Below are 14,773 nucleotides of genomic sequence, written 5' to 3' on the forward strand. Positions count from 1 at the left end.
GCGACTTCTGTTAAATAAAATATCTCGCTTGGCATTGAACTTTGAGCTTTAAAATTTTACAGATTTTATTTATACTCTAACAACAACATTACACACTAACTAAAGTTTGAAACATGGGATCACGAAGAACGGGACCTTTAAGTGTCTATATAGTTTTTAATTTTTACTTTGTTTTAGTTTTAGTTTTTTTAGTACAAGTTAAACTAAATAAAAATGGGAAATAAAATAGGTTCAAGTTTTTAAAAATATTTTATTTTATTTCAGTTAATGTTTATTTTAAGTAATTTTTTTTTTATGGTTTTAGTTTTAGTTTTAGTTATAATAATCCTGACTCACAGTGTAACTAAGTTTTCAAAGGGTATTTCCATGTGGTTCATTTGTGAGGTTTGATAGAGAAGCTGGCTGACCAGCTGGTCGGTTACTAGCGTAACCATTTACTAGCTGGCTGGTCAGGACAAAAGCATTCTGGTAGCTCTTTGATTTTCAACAACAGTTTGCAAGCAAGATTTGTTACTGACTGTAAATGCCAAGGTTTGTAATATTATGTAGAGAGCTTGATTTACCAGAAGCAAAGAATAGCATCAATAAAAACCTGTTGTAACAATTTATAATAAATGACTACTCGAGTTTTACAGTACTACTGAGGATGATAAAAATCAGCGAACACTCATTCAGTAATGAGTGCCATCTCACACACCCACACACTCATTCTACCTTCATTAGTTCATCCGTGAGCCATAAGCTGTCTTGTCTGACTCAACACTAAATATGAAGGGGAATCCTGCAGCACGCTAACCGACCGGAAGGATTATACAACTCAACAGTGCGTAGGTGTGCTGCATTCTAAGGGGGGTACTCACTGAGAAAGAGACGATGTGTACAATGTCATCAGGAGGCTAAATGTCAAGATGTGCACCATTTAGATTTGAACTTAGAATTCTCTTTAAAGTCCAATTTAATTCCTGAAATTGAACTGAGGTAGAAGCCAGGATGTAGTAGATAGAATAAAATTCATTCTTTGTGTAAGTATAGTTTTTAAAAATGTAATTTATTTAGCATGAATTCCCCAATTATCATATGCAACATATGGGTATTTCCAGAAATTCATGATATTTATAACAAATGTTTTAAAGTGCAACCTATGGAAATTTGTATTGATTTTAAATCTGTTTTGATGTTTGATGCATTTTGACAATATGTAACTTAATACAATTTATTTCCGTGAAAAATATGTCTAATTATTACTTGAAAAAAATATATATTTTTCAGGTAAAAATATACAAAATTAGTACAAATTATTAGATGTAGATGTATCTCCTTAGAACTGTGAAGTATCCATATCTAGGGTATAACTACGTCATCTAAAGTATTCATCTTCTATGTAAGCAGTGCTGACAGAATTTGTTTCTTATCTCTGTTTTATTCAGTTTTGATTGATTTTTATTTACTCTTATTTTATTTATTTTTTTGTTTGTTTGTTTGTGTTCTTTTGAAAATCTAATAAAAAGTAAGTCACAGAAAATTTGTACAAATTATTTATATAATTATTTTTTGGAAATAATGAAATTCCTTGTGTGACTACACTGAATTCCTGTGTATTACAATTAGTCCATTCTTCCTGTTATTCCCATTCTATATCCATTTTGAGGCCAGTTGTTAAAATTTGAATTTTGCCAAGCTAAATGTAATGCATTCCTGTGGTTGAAACATCCAAATATGTTGTAGTTATAAAATGAAGTCCACATATTGTGGTTTGAACTCACAAGAAAAGGATTGTAGCCAGTTGGGGGTACGGGTGGGACGCCTCTGGGCCCAGCAGCTGGTGGCAATACTGACAGACCGGTTGAAAAGATGCCCAGTGCACTCAAGCTTAACCCGGGGATAAGGTTGGTTTGTTGCTGCAAGACAGAGAAATAACATCATAAATTATAAATGATTACTCAGAACACTCAGAACTCAAGCTATCATGTTTTTCTTGATACGAACTCTTATTTGAGATTAAAAGATATCCACAGATTTCCATGCATTTCTGAGCTATATGAACAGTCTTAACCATGTGAATATTTGTTATAACATCTTGTAATATCGTTACTGTCACGCTAGGTGGCTCCATCAACCCGGTGCATCATTTTATGCGGTACGCACTTGTAGATAAGTTTTTGTGCTGTTTATCCTTGACAGAGATATGCTTGATTTGTCATGTTCTATCTGATTCATCTGCTGTGCCTCTTTCGTTTAAAAGGGAAAGAAGTTTAAAAGGTTCTACTAACAGACAGTTACACATGAAACTGTCGCAAAAACACTTGATCCCAGCATGAATAATTTACCGTTCGTCTGACTGAGGACTGACTAATGCGTGACTGTAAATGAAACTGCATAAATTTGATCTGTGTAGTTGATAGAAGCTTCTGCCTCAAAATAAATGACTCACTGAAGATGAAAGGAGGCCTCGTATCATGCGACGGTGTAAACTAGAACGATGATGCTATTGTTACAGTATTTGCACTCAGTATATGGCTTCACCTCCCTCAGGCACAGGCAGTGACGTCATGTGTGTAAACAGGGAGAATGGTGTACATGTGCGTGCATGTCTGTGTGAACGGCTGTTGACAGGATGCGTTCTCCTTATGCACGGCAGGGGATGGACTGACTCAAGGCTGTTTCCTATAAACACAGTCAATAACTGAACACAAGCAAACAGACGAGCCATCTAAAAGCCTTGTCGTCTTTAAGACTCAAGGTTGAATATGTATGGCAAACTATAAACAGCATTTTATGTAGAATATATCAGTGTTTCTGATATATTGAAAAAAAACAGACGGTGGATTAAAAGGAAGTGTAAAAAATCCTGTCATCAAAACCACAAACACTTACGTTAATAGCAGCAATGTCATTCTCATAGGCTTCCCTCAGCTTCCTCATGATCTCCACTTCAGCCCTACAACAGGCCTCGATACTCCCCTTCACTATTATGGTTCTCTCTGGGTTATAAATAGTTAAATCCTGTAACCTGTGGGAATGGACCAAGAAAGAGAAAAAGAAGAGTAAAATTACTGGGACGTATTTAAGAAACACATATTATTCCTTTCAGATCAGAGTAGTGAATTGAGGGCAGTTTGAATGATTAATTATTATATTGTGCATATGATATGACCATATTGGTATTGACTAATATTAGAATATTTGTTTAAATTATTACTTTAATCTGAATGGGTCAGTATCTTTTCTATTATTCTTATTATTATGCTAACATTTTACAATGAGGTTTCATTTGTTAACATTAGTAAACTACATTAGTTAACATGAACTAACAATGAAAAATACTTTTAAAGCATTTATTAATCTTAATTTCTACATTTACTAATACATTTTTTAAAATTAAAATCATATATTAACATTAGTTAATGAACTGTGAACTAACATGAACAAACAATGAACAACTGTATTTTTATTAACTAACATTAACAAGGTTGATAAATAAAATAAAATAAAAATATTGCTCATGGTTAGTTCATGTTAACTAATGCATTAACGAATGAAACCTTTTTGTAAAGTGTTACCATTATTATTTTACTTTAATTCCCTTATTTACTAATAATATTATTTACTATTAATAGTAATTCATATTTATTATTAAATAATAATTAATATGGGAAGATTAATTAATTACTATTATTATTCCATAACGATCAGACCGTTATCATGCTTGGACTCGTAACAATAAAAAGTCAGTGCAGAAGCAACTTAAATTGCATTCAAAAGAGCCCCACTACTTGATTTGAAAAAGGGGAAATATTTAGGTGGGATATTATTAATTAATTAATTAATTAATATTATTATTAACAACATCATGTCAATAGCAACATAAAAATAAAACAAGATAAAATAAAACATTAGCCCTGCTACTTTGATTATTTAAAAAATTATTATTATTATTTTTTTGTGATGTTCTTTTGCTGAATGTCATGGCAAATTCTACTGCTCTTTACACAGACCAAATTCCTTTCAGGTGGAATCAAAGAAGAATGCAAGTTATCTGAATCGGTATTGATGAGCATTGGTAAATAAGGCTGTTTTTAGAGAGACAGCTAAGCAATGACATCAGGAGTGCTGGTTAGGGTTTAATTGGGTGACTCACTTCCTATGCTATCTGTGTGACCAGCACACACTTTATTTCTGGGAAATACATAAAACCACCTGATGCTCTGCACCAGATCCTAGCACTTAGCAGCCCATTACAAAATGTCACATCACATGTTCAGGTCATGTTATGATCAATATCTTCACTACAAAACGTTATGGATACTCACGTAACCCTGGTTCCCTGAGATAATGGGAACAAGCATTGCATCTGCTTTTTGGCAAATGTTTATGGGGAAAACTCCTGTTTTCTCCAAATTCTGAAGCCTGATTGGTTCACGTCTATGTAGTTGCACAGACGTATTGGTGTTTCAGCCCGCCAGAATGGGCAGGATTGACTGCCTATAAAGTCACGCAGAAACACCGCTATTTCAGATCTTTCGGCTGAGAAGCGGGTAGCATGACTCGCTGGGCAGCGTAGTAGCACGGCAAGTTATGCAATCCTCATTCCCGTTATCTCAGGGAACCAGGGTCACGTGAGTAACCATAACGTTTTTTTTCGACATGGTTCATTCGCATTGCATCTGCTTTTTAGCTGACGCTTAAGCCGAGTTCAGACTGCACGATTTTAGCCCCGATTTTGGCTCGCTGACAGGTTTTGAGAAATCGCAGACAAATGCCCAAAATCACAGGCAAATCGTGCTCGTTCACGCGAATGACAATCAGGCAGTGTGAATGAGCAAAGACGTGATCTGAGAGAATCGCCGACGCCCGTGAAATATCTGGCATGCTAAATATCTGGACCTGTCGGCGATTCAAAATCCTGCTGTGTGAAAAGTGTTCTGACTGAAAACTACATCAGCGATGACCGACAGCCAATGAGAGAGCGAGATACAGAGCAGCGGGGAGTTCGGGGAGGAGTTATAGACCACTCTCGTTGCAGAACACACAATCCTTGTTCCTCGCATCTCCCCAACCATTTCCTCCTCCATATTTTTCTTTTCTTTTTCTTGTTTTCGCTGCAAATCAGCGCACAGGCAATTCGTATTGCAAGCTTCTACCATTTTTAATAATAATCCCAGTCTCACGTGAGAACTCCGGTCTTACATGCGTGATATCGCGTTGTTTCCTTGTCACATCTCGCGTGTGTTTGGTTGTGAAACGTAGTTTGCGTGCCAGACAGAGTTGTCGGCGATTCTTCCTATTGTAAAGTCATGCAGTGTGAAACCTTCTGTCGCCGATCCATTGTGCAGTGTGAACACAGCAGCGACTGAATGCTGGCCAAGATAGTCATGCAGTGTGAAAAGAACAGTGACCGACTACTTTGAAAATCGTGCAGTCTGAACTCGGCTTTATGGGGAACTAATCCAATAGTGCAGTGCTACAAGCACAGAATCTAAGTTGATCTTAGGGCAATTGAGGGCCCCAAGACCAGTTCTATAAGGAGAGGCTTGGACACAGTCGGAGCCTGCCTCACAATCCATAAGCGTCTCAAACTTACAACACCCGTGATTGAAGAGCATGGATGTCCAGGTTATAAAATCTGATAAAAGTGGACGGCAAGGACCACCCGGCCACCACACAGATAACTGTGACGAGATTCCGCTGGACCACGCCTAAGAGGAGGCCATATCTCTAGTGGAGTGGGCCGTGACTCCCAGGGAGCATGACAAGTCCACAGACTTATAAGCCAGCACTATTGCATCCACAATCCATCTGGATAGTCTATTCTTTGAGACCGGAAGCTCTTTGCTGCAACCTCTGAAGCAAACAAACAGCTGCTCTGATTGCCAAAACTGTCCAAAACACTCAATATGCACTCTCAAGGCCCTTACAGGATTGAGTGAATGGGGTGCCTGCTCGTTTTCTGCGAGTGGCAGAGGTAACAGTGCTATCACCTGCATTCTGAATCGGGTGGAGAGCACTTTTGGCACATAGCCTTTCTTCGGCCTAATTCAAGGCAGGAAGGTTCCACAGATGGACCCTGTAGATCACCAACTCGCTTGACTGACGCTAGAGCCAGCAAGAGGGCAGTCTTAAGTGAGAGGGGCCAAAAGTTGGTCATGTCAAGCGGCTCAAAGGGAGGGCTTTGGAGTGCCCTAAGAACTGTGGAGAGGTTCAAAGACGTGACAGAATAAAGGCAGGGAGGATATGTTTTCCTGGAAACCTAGCAACCAGTTCATGTTTCCCAGTCGATTGGCCAGACACCAGGACATGGCTGGCCATGATGGCTGCCATATACACATTGCAATATGGAGGGGGCGTGCCCACCATCCAACAGCTCTTGCATAAAATTGTTACGATCTTGCATTGCCTCTGACATCGCTCTCATGATCCCATGGGGGAAGTCTGATGCAGGTCATGCAAACATGCAGGTCCCACAACTCTGGTTGGGGGTGCCAAATTGTCCCCTGCTCCTGAGAGAGAAGGTCTTCTCTCAGCTGTATTGGGCATGGGGGTGCTGACGGCAGCTGGATTAGTTCTGGAAAACAAGGCTGTTTCTGCCAGCATGGTGTCACCAGAAGAAATTAATACTTCTCCCTGACTGATGAGCTGCAGGAGCAGGGCTACCGGAGGGAACGCATAGAGGCGCAGATGAAGCCATCTCTGGGCCAGCGCATCAATCACCTTCGAGAAGAATGTCTGGCAGTGGGAATTCTCTTTCGTTGCAAAGAAATCCAAAGAAATCTGCCCGAAGGCACACCATATCACATTGACTGCCTTGGGGTGAAGCCTCCATTTCCCCGGGGGAGGAATGCTGCGTTACAGCATGTCTGCTCCTATGTTCGAGAAGCCTGGCACATGAACCGCCCTCACTGAATGGAGGTTTGTTCGTGTCCATAAAAGAAGCTGGTTCACCAGTCTATGTAGAGGGTGAGACCTGGTACCTCCTTGGTGGTTTATAAAGGCAACCACTGTCCTGTTGTCTGAGCAGACTAGGACGTGATGGGCTCCGAGTTCCATCTTGAACATTTTGAAGGCCAAAATTACCACCATCATTTCCATACAGTTGATGACATTTCATCGTGGGAGTCGCCCATGAGACGAAGGCTATTCTGTTGCCGCACAAGGCACCCCAGCATGTCTTGGAGGGGTCTGTCATGATCACTTTCCTCCTGGAGACAGCCCAGCATTGTCCCTTTCAGGTAGAAATGAGGAGATGTCCAAGGGGCCAAGGCCTTGACCAAGCCGTAGGTCACCCTGAGAGTGAGTCAGCCCATGCACCATGCATTTGGCGGGACACAGACTTTTAACCAGAGTTGGAGTAGTAACATGTGGAGCAGGCCCAGCGGAACTACTGAGGAGGCTGCTGAAATGAGGCCCAGTAGCTTTTGAAACCTCTTGAAGGGTAGAAGGGACCTACCCTGAATGAGGCTGCCATACTCCTGATTTTCAAGGCGCACTCTTGAGAGAGCCAAGCCTGCATTAGAGCTGAGTTGAAAACCGCCCACAGGATCAAGATGCGTTGGCTGGGGAGCAGTGAGCTCTTGCTAAAATTGACCCTGAAACCAAAGTTCTCCAGATGGCTGAGGAGCAGGGATCTGTGGGCACACAGCTCCTGTCTCGACTGGACTAAAAGTAGCCAGGGTGGAGTCATCGACAGAGTTCGCCCACTCTTCGCATTCTGAGGTGGCCAGAGACACAGAGTTAAACTCATTGTCAGATCCACCAAATGAGACCATACCACTCGTGCCAGACGAGGGGAGATGATCTTCGCAGGTTAAGCTGAGGGGAGATTGAGGCATGCGGGCATTGGGCCGATGTGAGCTTGTGTCCGCCTTGCTGCTCAGCCTGCCGCCTTGGCTCAACAGGGGAAGGAGATGAGGAAGCAGGCGGGTTGCTGAAGAACACAATTTGGGCACGCAGCGTTGCGAGGTTCAGCTACGTGAAGCTCTCAGTGTGCTCATCTAGAGCGGGCAGGGAAGCCCTGCATGAGCCGCACTTGTGGCGCAACATTTGCAACAACATTGAAGGAAATGCTCTTTGAATCTTCTTTCTGCTGCGAGGGCTCATTCAATGGCGAGAAGAGAGTCAAGGCTTCAGTCTTCTTCGGAGCAGCGAGATGATCTTTGCACTGAAGGTCTCAAATACAGGCGTTTCTGAGTGACTTTACAGGCAGTCAACCCCGCCCATTCTGGCGGGCTGAAATGCCATTTGTCTGTGCAACTGCACAGACGTGAACAATCAGGCTTCAGAATTCAGAGAAAACAGGAGTTTTCCCCATAAGCGTCAGCTGAAAAGCAGACGGAATGCGAATGAACCATATCAAAAGGGAACACAGTATTACCTATCAAAACAAGAGATGTAGAGTGACTGATGTTTTCATTTAAAAAATACAAAACATAATAGACTTTAAAATAACAGCCATAATAGCGAAATAATTATGAGCTTCCTTTGTTTTCACCTGCTGAAAGCCATCAAACGTAACAGACACTCACGAGGAGATGGTTATCTTGGTCTCTGTCTCTTCTTCAATCTTCTTCAGGTTCCTGCCCTCCTTCCCAATCAGTCTTCCGACCAGACTGTTGTGGGCCAGGATCTTCATAGGAATATCTTCAGTTCTACAGAAGCAAGATCACAAGTTGGCAATTACAGAGATGTATTTGAAGAGCTCTGTGAAAATAAACAGACTTCAGAAGATTCAGACTTACACCTTCGTGTCATCGGCCTCTTTCTGCATGATGTCCATGATCATACGGCATGCGGCGGAGCAGCCCTCAGGAGTGGAGTGGATGGTGATGGGCTTCTCTGCTGCTCCCGCGTTTTCCTTACGATGGATGTCCACCCTATCAGCAGGATGGGAACATGACCATTCAGCAGAGATCAAACAAAGCTTCATGAAGAGTTGTCACTGTCATCAAGCAGGCGTTTATAATCAGGGGTGCACCGGGAGATTCAGGTTGGTTCTCACACTGCACATAGTGTGACCCATTAAATATAACTATAAAAAAATTAAATAATTGATAATAGCATTATTGCACTTTATTAAGTTTTTTAAGTTAAAAAATATATATATATAAAAAAAAAAAATTGTACTGAACCCAAACTTTTGAATGGTAGTGCATATCACATTTGCAATTAATCAATTATAAATAATTATTAAAATAATAATTGTATTTATATTAATTGAGGTGCACCAAATTAAATCTTCAGAATCGTATTAACCACATCAGTACATCACACTCACTTAGACTGTGTCTGTTTGGTTATGTTTTTGATTGTGAGACCCTCTTTGCCAATGATGGCTCCCACAAACTGCGTGGGCACCAGCATGCGCAGGGGGAAGTCTGGCTGTTTCTGTCTGAGCCCCAGGGAGCCTCCAGAGGTCCCAGGCTGGGAGTCCTGTTCCCGCGAAGTCCTTCCACCCCGGCGATTTCGGGTCGCAGGCAGGGGTGGAGCAGCATCCATATCCAAAATATAAGACACTTTAAAGGAGTAATCCTCAAACGTCTGTCCTGTTAACTTCTCTACAGCTCTGAAGACACAGATGGAGAAAATTATCAGTCGAATACAATGGAGGAGAGTTTTATAATGTTATTTTTTTAAATGAAAAATCAGGGCTGGCAGTATAATGGTATATACCCAGTGACATTTGTGCCAACCGGTGGAGGTTCTGCAGAAGATGTCCAATGCAGACAACTTCAATGCATTAATAACAACTGATATGCATAATAACATATGATATGCAAACTCATCTGTTACATAATGTGCAGCAATTTTTGCACTAATGTCAGACTTTTTGTGCATTTTACACAAAAAGAAAACTAAAGTCTCTTTAATTTAAGTAGAAATGTCACAAAATTAAAATAAACAGACATTACTAATTGATTATGTAATATATAAAACATTTTTGGATCAAAATTTTTAGGAAAAAATTTATATATACCATTAATGTGACAAAATATTTCATTTTATTAAATAGTAATTTTATATCACAGTAGTGGTGTATGTCAGTTTTTTATGCAAGTACTTAAATACGTAAATTAAATTACGATCACCATCAAGCTTAGCAATATATACATTTAATGAAATTTCTAAAATTATATATTAGATATTTAAAAAAATATTATTAAACAAAATGAGCAAATATTACTACAACAAAAAGTTTTTTGACATACCATTACCATGATACATTTATACTGTTACATATGATTTTAGACATACCATCCATCCATATGAAGAATAAAAAATAAAAAAATAAATAAAAACTTTAGAGAAAACTTTTATTGTTAAATTCTTACATTTTAGCCTCCTCTTTTGTTGAGTACGTCACATTCACCACTGCTGTTTCTGTATCAGTGTTAACTGCAAAAAGAAAGAGCAAATGAAATCAGGTGAGAGGGAAAGAGAAATCAATATTTAGAAACAGAGCTTGGTCATATTCATAAGCATGTGAGACTGCAAGCTTTTGTATTAGATGCATAAAGACAAACAACCGCAGTTTTACACTAGTGCTATGAAGCACAACTTGTGTGTTTCTGCATATAAAATGAGGATTACTGTGCCATGGCCACATGTGTAATTCACAGGAGAAGCACAAAGGAACCCTGACGTCCATGGATCAAAGCTCTGTGTATCATCTAATACAGACACAATGAGGGCAAGACCCTCCACTTCAAAAGCTTATGCTGCTACACACGTCCAACTGCTAACTTTAGCACCTGCGTACAGCTCATGACCTGTTAAAAGGTCAAACTGTATTATACTTTCTGAAGACTGTGGAATGGGACTAAATGAAAGCTGTGCCACATTACAAGAATTCCTGTAAGGCCATTTCAATAATTACAGACAGAAACCACTGCAGAACACTGTGTATGTGTACGGTATTTTTAAGAGTAAAGCCTGCCTTTTTATTGATTAGATGGAGTTGTGTATCTAGAGGACTAGACAGTCTGTCTGGAGGAAGTTAAGTGGGATGGCTGGGCAGAAATCCAGAGCTTCACACATGAAGACAACCACAAAGCCTCACTATAAGGCGGCTCAAGCGATCAATCTCAGAACCAATGAGTGTCACCAATGAAGACACATCAATAGGCCCTGAGAAAGAACAACGAGAGCTAGCGCTGCCCTTTTGTCATGCTAACATGGTCATATTTATTTAATAAGAAATGGGACTGTTTGGATGAGATTCCTTTTCTAAACAATTCCGGAGTTACAATTATTAACTACATTATTAAGTTATTAAATAATCATTAACTGATTTAGACTATATTAGAATTTCTGTAGTTTTTGGTATAATGTGATGATTTTTTTGCATCTATTGACTTATTCAAAGATGCTTTAAAAAAAAAAAATAGAATAGCTTGAATATACCACTTCTATTATGAGCATGTTTTTAATTTCTAATTTTTTTTAAGGGAATACATTCACAAATGTCAGGAGGATAAGATATCATATTCTGATATCATATTGAAAGAAAGAACTGATTAAGAAAACCAGACATTTGTCATAATCATTTATTTCTTAGAAAAAATAAAATGCTTTAGCAAATTAATTTACTATTTATTAATAGTTTATTGTTATATAAAATATGACAAATTATCAGATGATTTAACTTTTTACAAGACAAAATTAGTTCAGTTGTAACATATCCTCAAAAACTTAATATTACTTATGAATAATTCATGGTTTTTGTAAAAATGTCATTCACATATATTCAAGGTATTCTTTTAAACTTTTTTCAATATAAACTTTACTTGAAAAACATTCAAAACCATTTGAAACCAACAAAATAAATACAAAGAATGCATTTCTAAGATCTCTGCACGTGTTTTTATCTAGTTCTTTAAAATATTTTCTCTTTATTGTGGACTCTCATTCTGGATATCACTTTGATTATGAACTACATAAAAGGTGTAAACTGTGTCTGATATCAACATACAATGAAAGCTCATGTGAAGCACCACTGTATCAACATTAAATTAACACTGATAAAGTAAGTGATGTGTTTCATGAATCACAAGTGGCCACAGGAGACACATGTTAAAACCAGGTGTAAACGCCATCTGTCTTAGCTGTGAGTGAGAGAGAGAGACCATAGGCGCCTACATTTTCCTCCTTATTACCATGCTGCTCCTCCCTGAAAACACACACATTTCAGCTGGAGCCTCGCCACACTCTCCGACTTCAATCCACACACTGCCGCGCTGCCACACCGCTCATTTCAGCCAGAGTTCATCCCTCTCTCATGCACTGTCTGTGACTTCCTCTCATTCACGCAGTCTCACACAGCCCATCCACCACGCCCCCACCACCCCCTCTCTCTCTTTTGGGAAAGACAATTACAGAATCTCACAACTGAGACATCTCTCCACTGGCAGCATGTGTTGATCTAAATGCACACATTGTCTCTGTAGTCCATAGTCTGTTAGCAATTTTCAATCCACACGGGTACATCAGCAAATGTGCTATTTGACAAAGTCTCCAACAGAAAAGAATCTTTATTGTTTAATAGATGAGTAATTCACAAATAACATGAATTGGAATGTGATGAAGCATCTAGGTTATTTTAGGTTAAAATAATGTCAGAGTCGGGCGGAAACCTCATATCTCCTTCTTTCATCATTTTTCTATTTTCCCCCCATAAATCATTAATATTGGTCACCCTTTACTTCTGTCTATATATATATATATATATATATATATATATATATATATATATATATATATATATATATATATATATATATATACACACACACACACACACACACACGTATGCATGTATTATGTATTTGAGGAGCAGAAAAGAGTGTGTTAAATAGCCTGTGTGTTGGTCAAATGACCAAAATGTATGAAAATACAATGTAATGCACTTACTGCTTCAGATGCAGCCGTTCTTATGATGGACAAAGCACGATTGTCCGAATTCTCAGAAATTCGCTGCTCAGAAATGTAACCTTGTAACTTTGTAACCTCGCAATTTGAGCTTGAGTTTGGTATAATGTTAATATCATGACACATGCAAGTGTCTGACCATAAATAAAGCCACAATAATCAACATTGAAAACACAGTTTAATTATTTAAAAAATACAGTGTTTTTTCCAGAAAGTAATGGTTTTGGACATACAAGGTTTCTGCCCAACAGAGAAGAAATTAATGTATTAAAAGAAAGTGCATTTTGTATATGCTGTAGTTAGTAGGGACGTCAAAAGTCAATACTATTTGTGTGCATGCTCTGTTCATGCTTCATAGTAATGCAGACTCTGTGTGGAAGCAGAGCCTAACAGACCTGTCATTTTCTATTGTCGTTAATATTAATCAAACAAATGAGAAAAAAAAACACTGCACATCATGTCACTGTTTTAATAAAATATTTACGCTAATATGAAATAATTATGGGAATGTGTTCAATTGCATAATATATCAAATTCTGACAACCTTAATTGTGAACTTTTTTTTAAGTTCTTCACCACTGTTTACTATTTTGTCTCACTAGTTCTTTTTAATGGTCCTGCAGTGTGACAAATAAAAAATTATTTCATTTTCAAATATTTCATGCAGTCTTTCAATTAATATTAGATTACACAAGCTGCAAGCACGATAAAGAAGAAAACAAAACAAAAAATATAGTGCACTATATATGCAAGTATAGTCATTTCAAACTATGGCAAGTCTTTACCTTGTTCCACATTTTCTACAGTACCATACTCTGCTAACAGGCTGTCCAAAACCTGTTATGAGAAGAGCACAAACAGTTCAAAACAATCAGCAAAAAATATTATTCACACATAAACTGTTTTAGATAGAATACATCTATGGTACATAGACTGCCGTTCAAAAGTTTGGGGTTTGGTAAGATTTATATTGTTTTTGAAAGAAGTCTCTTATGCTCACCAAGCAGAAGAAGAAGCCTAGTCGTTTGATCGAATGGGCCCACGCAGCCACCAAAGAGAGCAGCTCGCGGCATCAGACATGTGGGCCCTACCGGCCCACAACGACGTGAACATGGCTCAAATTGTCTGACCGGGAAGGCCCACATAGCCTCCGGTGGGAGCAGCTCAAGGCGTTGGACGGGTGGACCCCACCAGCCGATGACGAGGTGCATTGTGATTTGAGCTAACTAACGAGGGGGGTCCACGTAGCCTCCGACGGGAGCAACTCACGGCGCCGGGCCAGTGGGCCCTACAGGCCCACGACAGGGTGAACATGATTTGAAAAGCCGCGCCGGGACAGCTCTCGCAGCATCCGATGGGAGTTCAATACTCTCAGCATTGGACGGGTAAGCCTCTCCAGCAGTCGGATGGAGAAAGGCATAGTTGCTCGACCAGGAGGGCTCTCGCAGAATCCAACGGGAGTTCAATACTCACAGCATTGGATGGGTGAGCCCCACCCACGGTTAAACGGAGAAAGCACGGTCACTCGACCAGGGGAGATTTCGCAGCATCTGACAGGGGTTCGAAACTCATGGGTAAGTCCCACTTGCTGTTGACCAAGGATAGTTTAGCCAATGTGGGTTTGGTGGGCTTTTTTGATGTGGGACCCATTGGACCTGATGTAGCTTTTAAAAGCATCTGAAGAGAATTGTCTGAGAACTTGGATCTGCTGGTGGGAGAGGCCTTTTTGGTCTGCTGTGGTTGCTGCCCCGATGTGAAAAGAGTGACTGGAAAAATGGAGCCACTAGGGGTGGCTCTGAGGCATCAGTGTTCGATGGAACAAGCAGCGGTGTTGCAGTGAAGAGTGTATATTGAG

At 39.5% G+C, this 14,773-nt stretch overlaps 1 protein-coding gene across 5 annotated transcripts in view; it reads right to left on the bottom strand.

Moving 5' to 3' along the window:
* igf2bp2a (insulin-like growth factor 2 mRNA binding protein 2a) overlaps nt 1–14,773 on the bottom strand; it is a 72,642-nt gene that overhangs the window by 15,906 nt on the left and 41,963 nt on the right. For all 5 annotated transcript variants that reach the window (XM_048193263.1, XM_048193262.1, XM_048193261.1 and 2 more), the window contains exons 4-10: nt 13,704–13,755; nt 10,323–10,386; nt 9,269–9,556; nt 8,733–8,867; nt 8,520–8,642; nt 2,875–3,010; nt 1,764–1,898 (exon numbers count right to left, since the gene is read on the bottom strand). In XM_048193263.1, the coding sequence (XP_048049220.1) occupies nt 1,764–1,898; nt 2,875–3,010; nt 8,520–8,642; nt 8,733–8,867; nt 9,269–9,556; nt 10,323–10,386; nt 13,704–13,755 (933 nt within the window). The remainder of the gene's footprint in view (nt 1–1,763; nt 1,899–2,874; nt 3,011–8,519; nt 8,643–8,732; nt 8,868–9,268; nt 9,557–10,322; nt 10,387–13,703; nt 13,756–14,773) is intronic.

This window comes from Megalobrama amblycephala, linkage group LG6 (assembly GCF_018812025.1).
Source record: "Megalobrama amblycephala isolate DHTTF-2021 linkage group LG6, ASM1881202v1, whole genome shotgun sequence".
Classification (NCBI taxonomy): Eukaryota; Metazoa; Chordata; class Actinopteri; order Cypriniformes; family Xenocyprididae; genus Megalobrama; species Megalobrama amblycephala.